Source organism: Mustela putorius, unplaced genomic scaffold, assembly GCF_011764305.1.
Source record: "Mustela putorius furo isolate JIRA1106 unplaced genomic scaffold, ASM1176430v1.1 tig00003863_pilon_pilon_pilon, whole genome shotgun sequence".
Taxonomy (NCBI): domain Eukaryota; kingdom Metazoa; phylum Chordata; class Mammalia; order Carnivora; family Mustelidae; genus Mustela; species Mustela putorius.
This window is the reverse complement of record NW_025422015.1, coordinates 11770337-11792260: the sequence shown is the minus strand read 5'-3', so window position 1 is coordinate 11792260 and position 21924 is coordinate 11770337. Positions and strand designations below refer to the sequence as shown.

General features: G+C 39.7%; 1 protein-coding gene across 8 annotated transcripts in view; it reads left to right on the top strand.

Moving 5' to 3' along the window:
- AIG1 (androgen induced 1) overlaps positions 1 to 21924 on the top strand; it is a 266136-nt gene that overhangs the window by 207316 nt on the left and 36896 nt on the right. For 6 of the 8 annotated variants that reach the window (XM_045066293.1, XM_045066294.1, XM_004752739.3 and 3 more), the window contains one exon: positions 3822 to 3937. The exons of the other annotated variants lie outside the window; for them this stretch is intronic. In XM_045066293.1, coding sequence (XP_044922228.1) covers positions 3822 to 3937 — 116 coding nt within the window. The remainder of the gene's footprint in view (positions 1 to 3821; positions 3938 to 21924) is intronic. 8 annotated transcript variants of the gene reach the window in all.

The following is a 21924-nucleotide window of genomic DNA, read 5'->3' as shown; positions in this document are numbered from 1 at the left end:
GGGCACAGACAGATGATACTACCCAATCTGGGCCTATTCCAAATGGTCAGTTTCACTGTCATGTTCAGACCCTTCTGGTCACCTATTGCCTTGCATGTCACCAACTTTTTTGGGAGACAGACCCAAGGTCCAGTGTTGGAGCTTGAGGTAGATGTGGCATCGACTCCCCAGCTCATGCACTCAGTCTGTGAATTTGATCTCATTGGGGTGGAGTTTGGGCAACATGACAAAGGCAGCTGCCAGATGAACCAGAGGCTGGATGATCAAGAAAGTTACACCTTGACCTCCTTTGGGCCAAAAAGGGGAAGAACTGCCTCCATCCATCTTTATCAGTGCACCACTGAGAAGTCCTAACTTTATGCCAGCTGGTTTTATTATTCAGAATGCTTATATGCCATAGGAAAGAACACATTTGGCAAAATACTTTTTTTTTTTTTTTTTTTTTTTTTACAGTGAAGACCTCTTTGTTTATTTTGAGGCTCAAGCAAAAAATAGTTCTGGTCAATTGAGTGACAATGTAAGTGATCTTAAGTCATGCATTCCCACAGGCTTATTGAGTTGAATATTACTTATCTATATCTTTGACAAATACAATTCTGATGTAGAAAACAGAGCCTGGCATTTGGAAACAGAGCTGGTCTTGAACCCTACTTCCAGACATACTAGCTCTATGATCTTGGGCAATACAATGATCTTTTTCTGAGTGTTTGTTATCTCATCTGCAAAATGTAGTTAAAAATTTCCATTAAAAATGTTGCTTTGAAGATTAAATTATCTCCATGAGTATTTTTTGAGCATTTCCTATGTGCCAGGCTCTTTTCTACAAATACCACAGTGAACAAAACATAGGACTACTGTTTTTGTACAGCAGGTGGTTTTGAATGGACTTGAGTATTTCCTTCCTGGTTCTTAAGTCATTCAAGCACAGTGTTGCCTGGGAGTGGATTAGAACTGGATTTCTTATACCTGTAGCTCTAAAATAATTATCCCTCTTGTTGCTACAGATTTTGGGTTACAGTTGAGCTGCTAAAGGTTACTTAGAGATTCAGCAGGCCCATTTGTAGATTTTTACCATTTTCTTAGTTTATAAAACCTTAACTACCTGCAGAGCAATGTTTTTATTTGCTCTAAATATTTTACACTACTTTTACTTTTGTCAGTATGTACTGTTTAACAGTAAACATCATTTGCATTACACATTTTTAGAAAGGGAGATATACATTCTTCAGTGCCTGAAAATTCTGAATGACATGCTGTTACCCAAGATTTGCCACTGGGCCAACTGGCACACAGAAAGATCTTATGTCACAGATTATGTCATTGATGGAACAAGTAGCTCCTTTTTAGCGGTGATGATGCCATTAATGAAGTGATCTAGAAAGATTTTCATTTTTCAGAGATTTTCTGTCTGGCATTATCAAAATACACCCTAACCCTTCTAGGTATGACATCTGATAATCAACAAAGAGGCTAAGTAAAAGAATGATAACTGGATAACTAAGAATATTCAGATAAGTTATTTGAACTTATATAATTTTATAGAAAAGGGATGATTTTCTACTCAGCTTGGAGCAATGGATGAAGAGGTAGAATTTAAATGCTTTTTAATATTAATGAATCAAAAAATAACATATCACCATGATTTTGTAACTCACACAGGCCACCAGAGTCAATTAGCACTATCTTCAGTGTAAAATGGAGTTAATAGTTCCCGTTAAGAATGTTGGTGGTTTTGGGGCACCTGGGTGGCTCAGTGGGTTAAGCCTCTGCCTTCGACTCAGGTCATGATCCCAGGGTCCTGGGATCGAGCCCCGCATCGGGCTCTCTGCTCGGCAGGGAGCCTGCTTCCCCCTCTCTCTCTGCCTGCCTCTCTACCTACGTATGATGTCTCTCTCTGTATCAAATAAATAAATAAAATCTTAAAAAAAAAATGTTGGTTTTTTTTTTTTCCCTGTATAAGATTTGATAAGACTTAGACTTATCGTTAGCTATACATTTGAATTTTACACATGAATGCAACATTGCAAAACTACTATTGGCTTCTCAAACTGTTGTTGAAACTCCAGGCCAATATCATCTCAGGTGACTAGATTATAGTGAATAAAACAACAAAATAGATCTTTAAAACACATACTGTCTCTGTATCAACACACATGTACATTTTGCATAGTTCCTTTCAGAGGTAATTATACTGTTTTAGAAAGACAATAGAGAAGCAAAGAATAAGGAAATATAAAGCTACTCAACTGTGGAATTACCCACCTGATGTTTTAGGAATACCGGACTCTAATTACCAATCTATTGGCATTTAGCATAGTTATCGAGAGGAGAACATTTAAAGCAAAGAATTTCTACTATCTTTGTAGTTCTTTAAAAATCCTGTATTTCTGTTTTTTCTATAAATATAAGCAATTTATTTCTTCTAAGATGTTCACTTGGATATCACTACCATGTGTTTTCCTGTCAAGGCCCACTTGCTACCTGGTGCCATGATACTTACGAGAGTTTGAAAATTATAATATTCAATTTCCTGAATTTTCCTTAAATATGTAAACAATATAGGAAGAACAGGGCAAAGATTCTTTCATGGCCATTAAGGAGGTACCAAGTAGAATTCAAACTTATTCATGGTTCAGTTCTCAGTTCTTCCATCTCCTTACTCTTGAGAAACTTCAATGTTGGAAGAAAAATCTATATCCTAACCCAGTTTTACCTGAAAAGATCTTTGTCCCTTAATCTGTTCATCAAATTTCAACACCAGGATAAACTGACTTTCCTTACTTCTCACCAAATTTCATCCCCATCTTGGCCCACTGAACTGAGCATGAGTGGTCACTGAGTCCAAAAAACAAATACAAAGGTCCCATCAAGCTTCTCTGGAGTCGGTCTTCAAACATCATATCTAGATCCATCCTCTGCTGGTAAAAACCAGTACATCCTTTCTGGATACTAATTTGACATTATTTCTTAACCTGCTGCTATTACACACATAATTTGACATTATGCCTTTAACTATAAGAAAATTATTTAACATTCAAAGAATTCTATGAAAGATATTCATCATGAAGTTTTTCATAAATTAATAATTTAAAATCTTTTACTACTTAATGTCCAAGAATAGGAATTGGCCAAATAATTTTGGTATATCCAATATATCCATAAAATGGAGTTTCGAGCAACTATAGTTAAGGTTAATATTCTAGAAGAATTTCTAAAATGGCATATTAAAAATTCTCATGTTGGGGCACCTAGGTAGCTCAGTTGGTTAAGTGTCTAACACTTTATTTCGGCTCAGGTCATGATCTCAGAGTTGTGAGATCTAGCCCCCAGTTTGACTCACACACAGGGAGAGGAGCCTCCTTAATATTCTCTCTCTCCCTCTGCAACCCCCCCCCCCGAAATTCTCATGGTATGGTCCCAAAACAAAATTCCGTGCACAGTATGATCTTAACTATGTATAAATAATATAAACAAGGGGGAGGGAAAACATCTACCAAAATATTAACAGTGGTTATTTTTATTCCTTTCTTGTGTTCTAATTTTTTTCCTACACATCCTTCAAAATTACTGAAATTTCCTGTGACAGTTATAAATAAAATAAAAATTTAAAAATCCAGATATAGAAGAAAAACACCAGTAGAGCAATCGATGGATCACATGTTTTCTTGTCCATCCTACATCTTAGACAAGCCATATACAGCCGCTCTCTGCTATGGTGCTTTTGCTAAGAATTTGCACTATCCCTTCTCCTGCTGGAGACAAAACAAGTATTGAGGAGCAATGATAAGAATCTGTGTCACCTGCTCTCTGTTCTTTTTCAGCACACAACAGTTTTGCCCTTTATATTAATCGAGATGAGGACATCACACCATGCGTATCCCAGCAGGAGCAGCGGACTCGCCGCCATATGTACCTTCTCTGTTGGCTATATATTATGGTAAGGACAGTGCCTGCTGGGCTTTCGTATTGTATTAGATTTTGCACTGCTAAATTTGGGCACATATTTCATTATGGATATAATCACTAACAGATTCACACTGCGTGCCTCATTTGGTCCAGGACCTGGGCTTTGTCTCATTTCCCCAGATGCTTATATTTTTAGAAAGTATATGCCAAACCTCACACAACAGGAATTTGTTGAACAATCCCATGTAAGCAATGGTTCTTCCAAGGCTACATTTTTCAACTCTTTTTCAAACTAAATGTTTTTCTTGGACAGTAGTTTTATTGCTTAAGGGCTTTGCTTGGGATTTTTTTGTTGTTGCTGTTGTTGGTGAGCAAATGCAAATGAGGACAGAAGAAATGGCCTCTTTAGAGGAGTGATCTTAAACTTCATAGGAAACAAGTGAAAACGGACATTCTCCTGAGTCAGTTTAGAACATGTCTTACAATTAGCAATTACACATAATAGGCATTTAAGGGTTTGTTTTGTTTTTTAATTGGGATAAATAAATTACAAGAAATCTCCACTTGCTCCATTGGGCACGAATAAGTCTCAAGTGGGTGGCGCCACATTTATCTGATAACAGCACAGTTGACTGTTGGGTTTACTTCACATTAGTTTCAGTTCTTACCATATTTTAATATTTCAAAATTTCAAAATTCTTTTAAGACAGAATTTCTTACTTCTTTTTGGAATTCCAAGTCCTTTTTGGAGTACTAGTACACTTAGAAGAGGTCCCTCCCACCAGCACTTCTGCCTCTCTTGTCCTGAGTTCTGGGTCACTATCCCCTCCTTTAAACCTCAAGGATTGCATCACATTCTTCCAAACACCCCCAGAACTCTATTTAATCCCTCCAAAATCCTGGAGCTTTTTGGGAGGCCCAGTCTCTGTGGAGCATTTGCTCTAGCCAACCCATAAGTACAAAATAAAGTTCAATACAGTACTTCACATACTTTGCGTGAATGACCACATAATGCCCCAGATCTGACCAGAAAGGAAATTTGTTTCTAGGAAGTCATACCCTGTGGCTAGATCTAAATGGACATCCAGATGAAAGACCCCAGAACAAATGTGCAGTAATGCTCATTCTATCTGCCATTTCATTGACTAGTCAAAGTCTGTTGGAAAACAAAGTCTGTTTGTTTTCCTCATCACTTTCTAGATTTTTTTGTTTCAACCTAAAATGTTAAGTACTGATTTTCTCTAATAGAAAAAGTCTAGGGCACGTGGGTGGCTCAGTCAGTTAAACAACTGTCTTTGGCTTAGGTCATGATTCTGGAGTCCCAGGATCGAGTCCCACATCGGGGTCCCTGCTCAGTGGGGAGTCTGCTTCTCCCTGTGACCCTCCTCCCTCTTGTGCTTTCTCTCTTTCTCTCACTCTCTCTCTCAAATAAATAAATAAAGTCTTAAAAAAAGAAAGAAAAAAAAAAGTCCAAATGATTAGGGCTTACAGGTGAAGTGTGACTAAAATTATGTCTCAAAAATGAATATACATACTTTATATATATGCATTTGATATTCAAATGACTCTTATCTTTCAGAAGATCATGTAGAGAGGCTATGATTTATTCCAGGGATGCATTCATCTTAAAATCAAAAATCATTAAAAAATCAAATCCCTCCCTTCCTCCCAAAAATATAGTCTCATTACTTTGTGCTCATATTTGCTTACCTGTGGGAAGAGAAGCTTTTTTCTCTGAGATCTCTGGGTGTACTTCTGTGAATTCATTTATACACTATTAAATTATCTGAAACTTATAGAGTCCCAGAAGTCTCATCAACTATGTATTTTCTGATAGCTTTTCTTCCACTGTGGGTACACTCAGTCAACGTTTCAAAGAGACACATGGCAAATACCACATAGTCTTCATTATAGACCCCCAAGATCCCTCATTAAAATGAATCATTACTCATGTTCTTCATGCCAAGTGAGGCTTGCCAGGCCTGCATACTCCTTAAGTAAACCAGTACTTGTTTGGACATGTATTGCATTAACCAGCAAATTCTCTCAGATTTGTTCTGAGAGAGCTTTCAAAGTAGACTTTTTCCTTTGGTGTTCTGCCCTAGGTATTCATAGCTATGCCAAGAGCTAAACAATGCCCCTCATATCCTGTCATAGTATATAAATCCAAGGATTTTCATTGTTATCAAAAAGGTACTGGCTTTTGCTCCTTCCAGACTATCTCAAAGCTGCCATACCAATGACATGATACTAGAAGTTTCAGGATATGAAATCTTTTGGTAGCATACCAGGATTGTAACTGGACATTCCAGAACTTCATGCCAAAATGGAAGAAATAATTCCTCTTATCATATGCTAATTATAAAACAAATAGATCTCCCTGCCATCCCCTGTGTGGTTGAGCTGAATTTGTACCTCTGCATCTGCTGGCCAGACTGTCTGTGCTTTGCTCTGATTCCCACTTGCTGTCCATTCCCACATGGCTCCCGCTCCACCTAAACCTGTTCTCCTTCCAGATTTGGATAGCCAAAGTTGCAACAGCATATGGGAGCTTTCACTCATAGACTGGAGCTCATTGAGCGGCCACCCTGAGCAGTTCCATTTCCCAATCCCTATTTCAGTCCTCCCAAACTGAGCATCAGAAGTCATTCCAGACTCCTTTTCTACCTCCTTCTGCTTCCCACCATACCTCTCTCCATTTACCCAGGGTCTGGGACACCAGCATCTCCCTATCCACTTATGGTGGGCTCTCAATACCTTGTCTGCATACATCCTCTCCATCATCATTCTCCCACACATTCTGTATACCTTAGTTGTGAGGTTTCCCCTAAAAAATAGGATGACCTGTATTAGCTTATGCAGGATATAACACAGAGGTCCTCTTGGTTTGTAAAGCAACTGTAATTAACAGGAATTATAAGGAATACCATTCTTTTGAGTTCTGTGCCAAGTGCTTTTCAAATACGTTATTTAGCTCCCCAAATAACCCTTTGAGATAGGCATTATCTGGCCTATTTTACAGATAAGAAAACTAACGCTTTGAGAGTATATGACTTGCCCAAGAAAAAGCCAAGTATCCTTGGTGTTGCCAGATCTGGAATGGAAGCATTGTGTGTCCACAGTCTGTACAATTCACATGTTCTCCACTGCCTTCTTCTGGGAGAAGAGCACCTCTGTGGCTGAATAGATTGTGTGTTTAGTTTTTGTTTTGTTTTGAAGCAATACATCAGAAGCAGCATGTCTAATAGTTAAGACTACTTTATGGGTTGGAATTCTGACTCCTTCACTTAACTTTTCTGAGCTCTAACTTAGTTAGGTATGAAATAGGGACAAGGACCTCATGGGGCAGTTTTGAGGATTCAGTTACAGTATATAGAAGCCATAGAACAATACCTGACACACATAAAAAATTTTTATATTTTTCTTTTATTGTCAATAGTAGTAGTAGTAGTGGTGGTGATGTTAGTATTAGTATTTCTATACTTACTGTTCTGAGGACAATGCAGAGAGTGTTTTCTTATCAACGGTCTGAGAATTTTAGTTACAATAGTGTAAGCCTTTTGCTTTTACTTTTATTCATTCTCACTCACTCATATACTCTTCACTTTAAAAACCCCAAATAGCCCTAAAGGATATGAAAATATCACTTTCTTTGCTTTTTAAATTTAAAAGAATCATCAGGAGATCCTGAAGGGGGAACCGAGTAAAACAGAGAGCTTTAAGATCATAGAATGAGATCATAGAATGTGATGCGCAATAAATGAATCATTGAACATTATAACAAAAAATAATGATGTACTATACATTGTATAATCGAATTTAAATTAAAAAAAAAAAAAGATCATGGAATGTTGACAAATTCTGTGTGAGACGGTATCCTTACTCTACCTATACAGGACTCCTCCTGGTGGTCAATCTGTTCTTTGGCTGGGGCCCCCCAGCACCTCATGCCTTTGTCTCCCTGTATAGCATTTGTGCTACTCACTACTTTGTTTTTCAATCTGAAAGACACTACTTTGCTTTTCAGCAGTGGGTCTCCTCTGTCCTGAAGTTTCTTCCATCTCCTGCCCATACCCCCCTCCCATGGTGGTTCTCATTCAGTTGACCCCACATGAGATCTCAGGGCCCATGCATAATACATGCTAACACTAAATGCCAGGCACAGCAGGAGCAAGGAGGCATTAGGGAAGGGGAGATAATGAGTCAGAGGACTTTCTTCTAATGGATAAACATTTCTTGTCACTACAGTGAGCTTATTTAAAGCAGAATAGAGATTTCTGTTGTCTCTGGGTTTTTGGTTTTTCATAAATTTCATAAATTCATAAATTTCATATTCCAAATCTCATTACCCCAAATGTGTCCATTGTGCAACTTCTCAAAATAGAAAACAAAACAAAGTAAAATCAAGATGAAGGATGATCATTCTTACATGACACAGTCTTCAACTGCCCTAAATCAGAGTTCCACCTCCATCAAACTTGATTATACTTTAGTTATGCAATTGCAGATTATTGTTTCTTTAAAACAGAGGGGGAAAAAAACCTTAAAAGTAAGACTGTACTCAAATTTAAGTCTTGGGAGGAATTTTTAGCCATGAACAAGTAAAATTTTTAACGTAAAATTCACACCCTCTTCACTAAAAAAAGTGAAATTTTAGACCATGTAAATTTTAGACATGTGAAGTCCCCCTATTTAAGTGGATGCTTCTTTACCAGTTAAGTAAACTGAACAACATGTCGTTCTCTGACCAGCAGATGACATATTCCTTTGTTCAACTGGAATCTTTCGCTCTCCGTAACTGCCTGTCCTGATGACTTTTACATCTCTAACAGTGCATGAAAGTCTTCCTGATGTCCTGGCAGTGGAGAACAGGGACCAAAAGAGTAATGCAACATATGCCTCACATTCTGAAGAAAGGTGCCTTTCTTGGGGCCTATAAAAGACAGCTCAAACACTTTGTTCTCTTACACATCACCAAAACCATCCACACTCTTTGCCATGCCTATCTTCTGAACTTTCCTTCTTCAGTCTGGCTAGGGAGAAGGAGAGTGTCTTTGCAGTCTTGAGTTGAGGTCTAGGGTAGCCATTGGGGAAGGAATTGCCTCCCCACATTCACCAAAACCAAGTGTAACAGACTCCAAAAGAATCCTTGGTAAATCAGGTATAAGACAGAAATCTAACTTAGGAAGAGATTTGTGAACATTCATTTGCCTCCTGCCTGAGCAGGAGGGAGGGAGGGACAGCTGTAAAGCGCCTATGACCACATCACTTGTATGTGGCAAAGATGGATGTGTTTCTTGTGGATCTGGTTTGACATTGAGGGAGAGCTCTAGGCTCAACTGTCTCAATGGTGGCCCACCCAAGAAGGCCAGCCCCTAGGCAGGGGTTTCCAAACAGCAAGAAATTATAGCATCCTGCCATGAGCAGGACCCAGTCCATAACCCACATATGGAAATTCTGAATTAGAGAAGCCCCTCAGAGACCCCTACAAACCTCACACATATGTACCACATGCAAAAGTAGGAATCTAAACATCAGCCTCACAACATTTATCAGTGGAAAGCGGGTACTAGCAAAGATAAAGGGGAAACCACTTGCACAGTCATGGACAGTGAAGTCAGGAGTTATTCATCCTCCTCCCATTTCCCCTCCCAGATCCCCAGCTAGGAAAGAGGCATCCCAGAACCAGGCTATGCCCTCCCATTCTACTTCAAGGTACTGGAAGAGAAGCCAGAACAAAAATACAGAGCCCCCTTCTGCTCAAGACTCTGGCAATAATTCTGGTATGTTCAGTGCAGGCATAAGGCTTATGTTGGAGCTGAGTGAGGGAAGAGTGACCGGAGACCCCTGGAGTGGAGGAAGAATTATGTAAGCCTTGTAGGATATGTAAAGACTGTGTTCTTAGTTCATACTGAAATCAAGAGTTATTGGAAGGTTTTGAACAGAAAACTGACATAATCTGAGACATTTTTAAAGGATTATTTTGGCTACTATGTTGAGAATGGACTGCAGGCAATGGCATGGCTTGGACCAAGGTGATAGAAATGGCAGTGTCAGAACTAGAAGAATTCTGGGTATATTTTGAAGATAGAGCCAATAGGATTTCCTACTTAATTTTGACTGAATCTAAATTAAACTCTGGGTTCAGCCCTTCAATACCTCTTTAATTTGATATGGTGGGCAGAATAATGGTTCCAGAAATGTCCACATCCTAATCTCTAGGATTTGTGAATGTGTCACCTCACGTGACAAAAAGGACTTTGCAGATGTGATTACATTTAAGACCTTGGGTTGGGGAGGTTAGCCTACATTATCCAAGTGGGCCCAAACTGATCATCTGGTTTCTCTGCTGCAGTTAGAGGGGAGCAGGACTGTGGGAGAAGGATCAGAGAGATATTACAGGAAAAGGACCCAAACCATCACTGCCAGTTTTAAAGATAGAGGAAGTGGACCATGAGCCAAGTAATGTGGGTTACTTCTAGCAGCTAGCGAAGTCAAGGAGTTGGATCCAGAAAGAACATAGCCCTGCCGACATCTTGACTATAGCCTCCACAGACCTGTGTTGGACTTCTAACCTACAGAATTGTAAGATAAGTATGTGTTGTTTTCAGCCACAAAGTTTGTAGCAATGTATTATACCAGCAGTAGAATACTTACACATTTGAGCAAAGCACTTAGTTTCTGTTGGCCTCAATTACTGCAACTGAAAAAAAAAAGAGAGTCATGACACTTAGGCAGGATTACTGTGAGAATCAGAAAAATGAGTGTAGGTGCACCTGGGTAGCTCAGTCGGTTAAGTGTTGGACTCTTGATTTCTACTCAGGTCATGATCTCAGGGTGATGAGAGATCCAGCCCCATTATTATCAGGCTCCATGTTGCACATGTGCCTGCTTAAGATTCTTAAGATTCTCTCCCTCCCTCCCCACCCTCAGGCTCTCTCGCTCTCTCTTGCTCTCTCTCTCAAAAGGAAGGAAGGAAGGAAGGAAGGAAGGAAGGAAGGAAGGAAGGAAGGAAGGAAGATGTGTGTAAAATGCCATCCTTGTTGTTCTTTTTATATGCTAAGAATACTCTGACCAAAAGTAGCATAACCCGCCCCTTTCTGCATGTTTCTTCCCTCATTAACCTCTTGTGCCTGTTCTGGGAGGTGGAGGTCCAGATCCTTGAATTCACACCATCTTTTGTTCAGTTCCTCTCTTCCCGTGCTTTGAGAAGATCACTTATCCTCTCCGAGCACTTTTTTACCACCATTAAAAAGGGAGTAACATTTGCACTATAGAATTGCCTTGAGGATTAAGAAGCACATCGGCCTCTTGGGAAATGATTGTGTCTTTCCTTCCTCCCACCACAAAAATCCTGACTGTCTGAGGAGTGTATGGGAAAGTTCCATTTCCTTCTCTCTCTTGTCCCCACAACTCTTATTTTCATTTTATCCTCTGCTCTTCTTATGGATTCTGGTCCTACTTCATGGGCTTCATGTCCCCTCACAACCTATTAAGAATGCTAAAGGGTTTTCTGAAAATTTCTTACTGTTCAAACATTAAGTTATTTCCCAAGCTCTGCTTTTCCCCTGAGAACCAAAAATGTCATTATTTTCCCATTATTCTGATCTGCTTATTTTTACAAACACGTTGTTGAGATGAGTTGTTGTTTTCTCATCTTCTGGACAATGGAGGACTTACCAACTGAGAGTATGGCTTGCACTCATCCCCTCAGAATGCCCACTTGGGTGTTGATTAAATCAGTTCCTTAGATCTGCATCTGGACAGAAAAGGCTTGTGTGTATAATCCATCTCAGTTCCCAGTACTTATTATTCTGAGTTTTGTCTTCTCTAACCCCAACAGCTGGTTCTCAGACTTGCTGAGAGCACATGAAGAACTAGAATTCCCCATATGCTGTTAACCATGTCCCCCACCCCAAAATCATCTTCTATGTGGTTATGACCTTTCCCACACTTCCCCGCAGGACATCCATACCAACATGACCACTTCTTTTCTCTGTAGTCTAGCATCACCATTTTGAGGCTGCTTGTGTCCTCTATGTTACTTGGCAATTTTACTTTGCATTTCCTCTACCTGTTCTGCTAGTCCTCCCTCCACCTCCAGCTCATACTCCCCAGTGATCTCCCAGCAGGTGGTCTGACCTCGAGGAGACTCTAAAAGACTTTAAATAGGAACTCTTTCCGTTTCTTCCTGTAGACATCTTTACTGTACCCACTCCCTCCTTATGACAATAGGGGAAGAATTTCTATACCACCTCTCTTCCATTGATATTGTAGCAGTTTTGATACTAAATTATGCCCCTTCCTGAATCATTGTCTTCTCAGACTAGGATGTCACAATCTCCAGTTTCCCTCCCCAATCTCAAAACCATCCCTCATAGCATCATCTGCAGGCTCTTCCCACTCTACCTAAACCCCCATGCTGGAGTACTTTGGAAACCAGCCCATGATCTCCTTTTCTAATTTATTAACTTTTTAAATTTATTGTGATGAGAATACTCAACTTGGAATCCACCTTCTTAACCAAGATCCTTTTCTATTACTGCCTACTCTCCCTTAGTAAATTCATCAACTCTGCGTTTGTGATTTCTTCCATCCCAGATCTGCAACTCAGAGCTCTCTTCTGATAAGCCTCAGAAGCTTCTCATGCTTACAATTGCACACCATACTCAAGCAGTACCTGCTTTCCCAACTGCACCCCAAGATTGTATTCCCTAAGCATTGCCATCCACCCAGATGTTCATGCCAGAAATTTATAAGACTCCAACAACCTATCTTTCTGGGGCCTTCTACAGATAGTCATGCTTCAATTTCTGGCTTCTATTCTTCCGAAGTACTTGAAGAATCTTTGTGCTTGCTCCTCTCCACTGCCAACACCATGCCCCAGCTTTTGTTGTCCCTCTCCTGAACCACACACAGAACTGTCATCCCCCACCACCACACACCTGTCCACTTGCAGGATCCTTGGGCACATCCTTTAAAAGCATACTGACCATGTAACTCCTTTGCTCAGAGAGTATGGATGACTTCCCATTGCTTTCAGGAAGTCCAAAGTTTCTTTTCATGGCTTCAGGGACCTCCATTATTTGAACCCACTGACTTCTCTAGCTCCCTCATCCTCCTCTGCCCTCTTTGCTTACTGGCTCCAGCCACAGTGACCTTCTCTCTAATGGTTAAGAGCAATCTAAGTTTCTTCTAAGGTCAAAGCTTTCACCTTCCTCATACCTCCACCCCACCTCCCTTTAGTCATAACCCCACAATTCTTCATTCTTGACATCTCAGCTCAACTATCTCTTTCTTAGGGAGGTCTTCTCTGACTCCCAAGACTGGGTTCAGCCTCTCTAGGGGACACTATTGTAATGCTCTGTTCCTTTCCATCTAAGGAGTTAAAAAGCAGTTGTTGTTATGTGGTTATCTGGTTGATTTTTTTCAAAGCCTGTCAAGCCCCCAAACAGATCCCCTCCATTCACTATCCAGAGCAAGAGAAAGGTCAGCAGTTGAATTGGTCTTAAAGAAAATAAAGAGAGCTTTCCTCGCTACAGTTTTCTAAGGGTTAATACAAACACATTTCCTTTAGACATCACATCAGTCAAATGTCAGAAAATATTCTTAAGATAGATTGCTTAATAAGAGAAACTGTGACAGTGCATGAGTTCTAAAAGCAAGCAGACAAAGTAGGGAAAATTTAAATTATATATATACATACACACACACCTACCTTACACTTAGCTCAATGGTAACCATATAAAGTAGTTTACAATATTCTTACCACCCATTTCTCTAACATTGAATTTTGGCTTGTCTCTTCTCCTACCTGCCTGATTCATTTAAATTACCAACTGAAGATGATAGACTTCTAGAAAGAACCACACAGACTGAACTCCTTGTCAGAGTGTCATCCTATGTATGGGAGGTGACCTAGGTCATGCAATAAAAACATTTCAAGTAGAGGAAAGATCCTTTTATTAGTCAAATTATAGACTCTTCATTTCCCTGAGGTGAGCCTTCTCTGTGTCTTTGAGAATATGGGAGCGTTGTGAAGTTCAGAACATATTCTCTGGCGACTGCAGGAGGGAATTATGTGAACAACTCCACAGTGACCATTAGCCCTGCTCAGTCTCATCTTTGGCAGAGGGTTTCCACAGCCTGCAGACATTTGTGTCTCCCACAGCACCCAGCATTGCTCGTCTCCCCTGAGGCACAAATAAACACTGATTAAAAAAAAAAATTCAGATGAGGACATATTTGTACCAGATTTGAGGGGATTTTTAAAAATATTTATTTATTTATTTTTAGAGCGAGAGAACATGAATGAATGCACATGGTGGGGGGTGGAGAGATGGAGAGAGAGTCTTAAGTGACATGGGGGTCAATCGCATGACTCTTGAGATCATGCCTGAGCAGAAACCAAGAGTCAGATGCCTAACTGACTACACCATCCAGGCACTGCAGTACCAGATTTGAGTTTATGCCACAAGAGTGAAAAGAAATCTGCAGCCAAAAAAAAAAAAAAAAAAGAAAGAAATCTGCAGCCAAAATGATCTTTTGATTGAGATATAAAGGAAATGGCAAGAGAAACTTAGTCTAAAATAACTATGCAAAACTTTGGCTTTATACATTTAAGTAGACCCATTTTCCTAGTAATTTTCAAAGACATGGAACTAGCTTGATTATTATTATAACATCTTAATTCTCCCTTAATCTGAGAGATCTGGGACAGTGTAGACTAGGGACAAGATTCATTGAGTACAATGCTAAAAGACTCTCAAGTGTCTGTTTCTCTATGGTGTGTCAGACATTGTGCTACATACAGGTGGTAAACAATGTATTAAGCTTCAACTCTGCCCTCAAGGAGCTGACAGTCTACTTAAGAATACAGAAAAATAAAAAAGCAATTACCTTACGTTGATATGGGCTGTTTATATAATAGAAATACAGAAGGCTCTGAAAGTCCAGATGAACATTCCCTCGCCCAGACTCATAGCATCATAAAAGTCCTCCGAAAGAAGTGACATGGGAGCTGGCCCTTGAGGGGCCATAAAAAGGGCCAGGGCAAAAGTGGGTCAGGCAGAGAAAGGAGATGGCCTGGAAGCAAGAGATGGCAAATCATAGGCAAAGAAGTTCAGTGCACTTGGAACTGGCCACATTTTGTCCTCCTCCAGTCAGGATGAGCTCAGTTCTACCTTTCCTCTTCCCACTAGAGCTACTTTTATTTTACCTCTCTACAACATCCTTGTTTGAACCTGTTTTGTGTGTGTTCCTTTGGTTGGTTGGTTGGTTGGTTGGTTGGTTTGCCTGTTTCCCATGATGCCATACTGCCTCTGGTATCCTGCTCATGCTCTCCTTGGCAGGCCCTGTTGATCTAGCCCCTCCCACACTCAAACCCTCTTCACTACCTTTCTCACACTGTCTCCTATCCCCTTTCCACCTCTTGGGCAGAATGTTTTAAAATGCAAATCTGATCATGTCAATCCTCCTACTTAAAACCCTTCAATGGTTTGTTTTTTCCTGTTTGGATTTTTTTTTTTCTTTTTGGGTAGCACTTTTATTTTTCCTTATGCCATGATATATCCCTGGGCTGTGATATTCTCACATAACAGTAGAAAAATAAGATGTGTAAGTCATCCTTAAAAGCTGAGAAATGATACCAAAATCTTACGTAAATTAAAACAATGCATAAATTTACAGGTATAAATACACAAATTGCTTTGCATCCATAACAAGTAGTTTAAGCCCTGTGCTATTCTGTTGAAAACACATTGGATGAGAAGGAAAATGGAGTCCGAAGGCTTGGATTAGCTCTGTTTCCTAGCTCTGCTGGAGGACTGTAAGAAAGAAGTGACAATTTAAAAAAATTAAAAAGAAAAGAAAAAAGAAGTGATAGTTCATTCATAAAGTCTTGCCAGCCTCTTGAGAAATTCAGGAATTGCCATTAGTACTCTGTGTAGATCTAATCAGGCCCCAGAGGAGTGAACAGCTCACATGACATTGTCAGTCAGCCAAACACCATCACGTCAGGCCAAGTCCCCTCCATAAACACATTACACTTAGCCTCCCTTTGTCACACAGAATACCTGTATAAACTTTAAACCAAATGTATGTACACAATTTCAGAAAACACATGATCAAACATAGCTAACTGGAGTACAGTGCTAAACAGTGCCATTTGCCTTCCTGTCAGACAAGGACAGGTTTCTTTGTAAAACGGCATGTTCCTGGTAGATAAGTCTAACAAGATGTGTACCTTTGCCAGAGAAAACTTATACGTGTGAACTAACTTGTACAGAAAAGGGCTATGTATCTGCTAGCAGTCCATTTAAAAGTATTTGCAATGGCAAACAGGCAGGATAGACTCATTGAAATTCTACCTGCTCATCCACATCTGCTAGAAAGTCAAAGGAGTAGCCAGATACTGTAATTGCACTCACAGGGGTGGTAATCTTGATTTTCATTGTAGTTGGCTCTGGGGCTGTGACATCTGTGTTCTAAAGTCTGTAACACTGAGCTACTTGATAAAATACCACCAGCCACATGGCACACATTGTACTGACATCTAGGCCCTTGCCAGTATAAGCATCACATCTCGTGGCTGCATTAAAGGCATTCTTGTGAATGCCATGATTCCATGCCTAGGAAGGGTGGCTAGAAAGAGCTTCTGGGTCTAAGATCCTCTCCCTCTAGAGGGAAGTGAGCTGGCCTCAGGGAGCTCAGGTCTATTCTCCAGAGAGGATGGTGAACCTCCAGAGAGGATGGTGGTACCTCTTGTTGGACATCCAGGATAGGGTGGCACCACTTCTCCTGAGATCATGTACAATTCTTTCTCTTCTGCAGTAGTATGGTTATAACCTTTAGAAATATTGTTCCAAGTCTTAGCTTGCCAGGCTCATAAATAAGCTAACAGGGACCAGGCGTAAACCTCAGAAATGGGCATTGTGTGGGTGACAGGTAACACCGTTATCCAAGTCTGTACACCCACCTGCATATGACCAGAGGCTTACAGGGATGGCACATGCAGAATAACAACTTGCACAGCTGGGCTACTGGAGGTGTCAAAAAGGACCTCTGACCAGTGGCCTTGAAGCTCAAGGTAGCTTCACTGAAGAAGAACATGGAGTTTCTCAGGAGCTACAGGAATCACTGCCGAAGGTGCAGTGTCACATTCCCCACCCACCCAGCATGAAGAGAGCTTCATTCAATAGCATTCTTTGATGGCAAATACTGCTCTTGTTCTGGGTTCACCACCCATATGATTCTCCCTCTGCCCCATACTTATGATTACATCCTGTTGTTTGGGGCAATAAATAACAGAACCAACCAGGCACACTGATTATCATCCTTAGCAGAGACATCTTTGCTTATACATGGGCCACTGTTGAGGGAAAGAACAGTGACTTCTCAATTCTTCTTGATACTTTGATTTCTGGCCTACACAAATAAAAAAGAACTGGCCTTGAAGAAGTGACAGCATCTGGAGAATTTTTATTGCTGAAACCCTTTAGTGGTCTCAAAGGCCCTGTATAACTTCACCCTTGCCTAACTATGCCACCTCATCTCCTGCCCTTGCCCGCTCACCCTCTACCCTTCAGTTACTTCTGTATTCTTTTCATCCTTCAGACACACCATGCTCTCAAAGCATTCATACCATGTCCTTCCCTCACCTGTTACTCTATTGTCTGGCTTTCCTTCCAGATGGCAAAGTTCTGAGGGTAGAAGCTACGCCTCTTTTGTTCATTGTAATAACCCCACCTCCTACCAAAATGTTAGTCTCAAAGCATGTGTTAAACACGGAAATGAATGAATAAGAAGAGACTGTAAACAAATGTTAAGGTTTAGTGACTACACACTGGATGAGTTGGTATCTCTTGGCTTCTATTATCTTTGTGACATGAAAGGGTTTTTTTGTTTTGCTTTTTTTAAGGGGGAATAATACAATAAACCCCTACTATCCATCACCTAACTCCGCAATTATCAATATATTGCCAAACTTGTTTCATCTACACCTGATACTTGTTGGATTTATGTAGATATATAATTTACATACAATCCAGTGGTTTTAAGACTTCATGAGGTTGTGCAATCGTCACTATTATTAATTCCAGAACCTTTTTGTTACCCCCCAAATTATCACGGTACCCCTTAAGCAGTCACTCCCCCTTCTTCCCTCCCTTCAGCCTCTAGAAATGACTACCCTACTTTCTGTCTACATGAATTTTCCTGGTCTGGATATTTCATATAAATGGAACTATACAATATGTGGCCTTCTGTGTCTGGCTTCTTTTGCTCAGCATGATGTTTTTAAGATTCATCCATGTTGTAGCATGTATTAGCCTACATTACTTTTATGGTCAAATAATATTCCATTGTCTAGATAAAGTACAATTTGTGTATGCATTCATCAATTGATGGGCATTTGGGGGTTGTTTCCTGCTTCTTGGCTAAGGATGGAAGTGTGAATGTATAAAGTATCCACATAGTTAAAGGGAGAAAAAGCTTATAAGGAGGCATAAGGATTTCAGGCCACGGGGAAGCCAGGTTAAATTTGATACTACAAAATAATGCTGCACTATTATAAAATTTGAGTACACAAAACCCTTTGAGGTGAGCTCTGCCTCTTCCCCAGAACTCCATACACCAGTTCCACTAAACTTTTTGTAGTTCCTTAAACTTGGTTTCACTTACTCTGCCTCTCTGTGGGGACCATTTGCTTCTAGGACTTACCTCCACTTACCAGCTATCTTTGAGTCTCAAATCAGATGTCACTTCACCAAGGAAGTCATCCCCAACACTCTGATTGTTGGTAGGTGTCCCTTTTAAGTATTCCCATGGCATCCCTAATCACCCTATTATAGCACTTATAACACTACTGTGAAACCTCACTCCTGCACCACCACTGGACTATAAGCTTGTGGGCAGGAACTACAAAGACATTCTCCAAATTATCCCCAACACCTGAGACAGTATCTGGTACATAACTGGGGCCTAGTATATTTTGAAGGAATAAATAAATGAATGATGCATACTTTCAAAATCATAAATCCATGAGGGTCAAAGATGGTGAAAACTAGGGCAAGACAGTAATGTGGATGTCATTTCAACACAATGACCATAGCAACTCTCCCCAGATGAATTTTCACTCCTTTAAAAATAAGGGAGAATTGTAATATTTGTCAAAACATATATTTGTAGTTCTGAACAAGTTTCCTATCAAAGGAAAAATAAATTTTTCAGAAGTATTAGCAGTTATCAATTCTCCCACTTTCTGTCCTTGTCCACATTTGTTGTTCCATTCTTGAATGAAGACTTCTAGAACAAAATTGGAAAGTGGCACTCAGGTGGACACAGAGAGAAAAGAATAGACTACTAGCCAGGATCACAAATACAATCTAGCATAAGAGATAACTTCTTAATTGACATTAGGGAGGGTCAAAGTGGTTTTCCAAAAGAAAGAAAACTATTAGTAATATGTCTGTCCCATTACCATTAATTTTATTAACTTAATTTTTATTCCTTTTTGTTCACTCAGTTAGAATTTTGGCTGTGTATACTCCCCAAAATTATTAAATTATGAAAAATCTGGATTTTTAATAGCATATTGGGTTAGTAGGGATAGTGTCTGAACTTGACCAAATAAATTCTTCTCTAAAATCACCACACAGAAAATACAGCTACATTTAAAACGTTGTATGCTTCAAGCCTCTGAATGAATTTTCCTCTGAGGAAAGGACTGTGTAGAGGAAGAAATATCTGACACATACAAATTAAGTGAGGTTGATCTATTGAAATGTAGCTGGCAACAGCCCAGCTTCTTAGTTTTCTTTTAATAGTTTATTTCTAAGTGCACGCATCTTTAAGCTAGCTATATAGCTTGCTTTTACAAGAGACAAATAGTGGAAGATGGCCCTAAATTGGCTCTTGCTTTGCAATCCAAAGTATATCTTAATGCAAGTTTCCCTGTGCTTATTTAATAATGAGGTTGGACAAGAATAATGCTGCCTTGGATTGCAATGTTGAAGGCATTCATTAAAGTTAATAATCAGTGCTCTTGCATAGAAGCTTTTTGCCTAACATTGATCGGCTCTTTGTTGTGTGGAGTTTGCTTGCATTCAAGTAGCAAGAAGCTCACCACAAAGGCCATCAGGTAGGTTTCCATGGTAGCAGTCCTCCTTTTGTTATTCTCATTTGTAACATCGACAGTATCCAAATACTCACTGTGTCACTGCTTAATGAAAAGAAATAGAATACTAATAATGCCAGTATTAGTCAGGAAACTGGTCTTTGGATGCAACAGTGAGGGAGGGCATACTGTCTCCTCAGATTTTCTTTTAAGCAGCCATCCACCAAGTGAGACTGGTGTCCCTTTCATCTTATTACCTTACGACCTATCAATGACCTTTGGTGGTCTCATTTTATACTCTAGGGACAAGTAGAATTAAATGATGGTTAGAACCATTTCATCAGTACTGAACCCAACAAAATACAAGTTTGCAATTGTACACTAATAAGAGTGCAATGTAAAACTATCACAGAAAAAGATCTACTTCTTAAAATATAAAGATAATATTAAAAAATGAAAATAGCTTGGGATTTTGTTGTGTTCTTGTATGTGTTCATTTTTCTTAGTGACTCAACACCTGGATTTCTCATTGTTTTTGTTGTCTAAAACAAACGAATTCTGGTGTCACTTCCCTTTGGTTGTGACTCAATTATTTGAGTCCATAACAGCATATGGGAACTTTGTTATGCAGCCCTGTCTTGTTCTAACAGAGATTACCAGAAAAGTCACCTGGTATGCAGTTATTCAAAGAAAGAGAAGAATTTACTAAGGTTTAGCATTGTTCTTCTATTCAGCTCTGCCAAAACATCATTTCTGCTCCTTACTCAGGAGACAGTAAAAAGTGTAACTCTAATTTAATTTAATTTAATTTAATTTTCTCCTTTCCCCAGGCTAGGAGATCCAAAAACATTTATGAACTGGTAGGATTTTAGTACTTCAGTTTTAGCTACTTTAATTTATACGATTTCCATAGGGCATTGTACGGCTTTCCCAAGTTATTTAAGCATTCATTATAAATGATCTTAGTAAGTAGGTATAACATGTATGGAGGTGTGTAAAATTTCTACTATATATTAAATACATTTCAAAATACTTTATTTTTTTAAAGATTTTATTTATTTATTTATTTATTTATTTGACAGAGATCACAAGTAGACAGAGAGGCAGGCAGAGAGAGAGAGAGGGAGGAGGAAGCAGGCTCCTTGCAAGCAGAGAGCCCGATGTGGGGCTCGATCCGATCCCAGGATTCCAGGATCATGACCTGAGCTGAAGACAGAGGCTTTAACCCACTGAGCCACTCAGGTGCCCCTCAAAATACTTAAAAAAAAAACATCAATGAGATGAACACGAGTTAATAGGGAAATAGATAGAAATTTGGCCAGTGATGCAGAAATGGAAAGGAGTTAGGGTTAAGAGGGAAAGGGTTGCAAGAGTGGAGGAGGATACCTTTTACTTATAAAACAATGAGGATAGGATTTATGGCATACTTATCATCAGAAATCACTACAAGCAAAAAGGGAGTGGGGTGAGATGTTTAAAGAGTTCAAAGGAAAAAAACCCTAGAATTCTACATCCAGCAACATTATTCTATAAATTGAAGAAGGGGTACCTGGCTGGCACTATATGTGCAACATGTGACTCTTGATCTCAGGATTGTGTTCAAGGCCCACGTTGGCCATAGAGTTACTTAAAAAATAAAAATAAAAATAAAAACAAAGTGAAGGATAGATAAAGATTTTTCTGAGGTGAGCAAAAACTGAGAGAATTCATTGTCCAGAGAACTGCCCTAGAAGAAATGTTAAAACATGTTCTTAAGGGCACCTGGGTGGCTCAGTGGGTTAAGCCGCTGCCTTCAGCTCAGGTCATGATCTCAGGGTCCTGGGATCGAGTCCCACATCGGGGTCTCTGCTCAGCAGAGAGTCTGCTCCCTCCTCTCTCTCTCTCTGCCTGCCTCTCTGCCTACT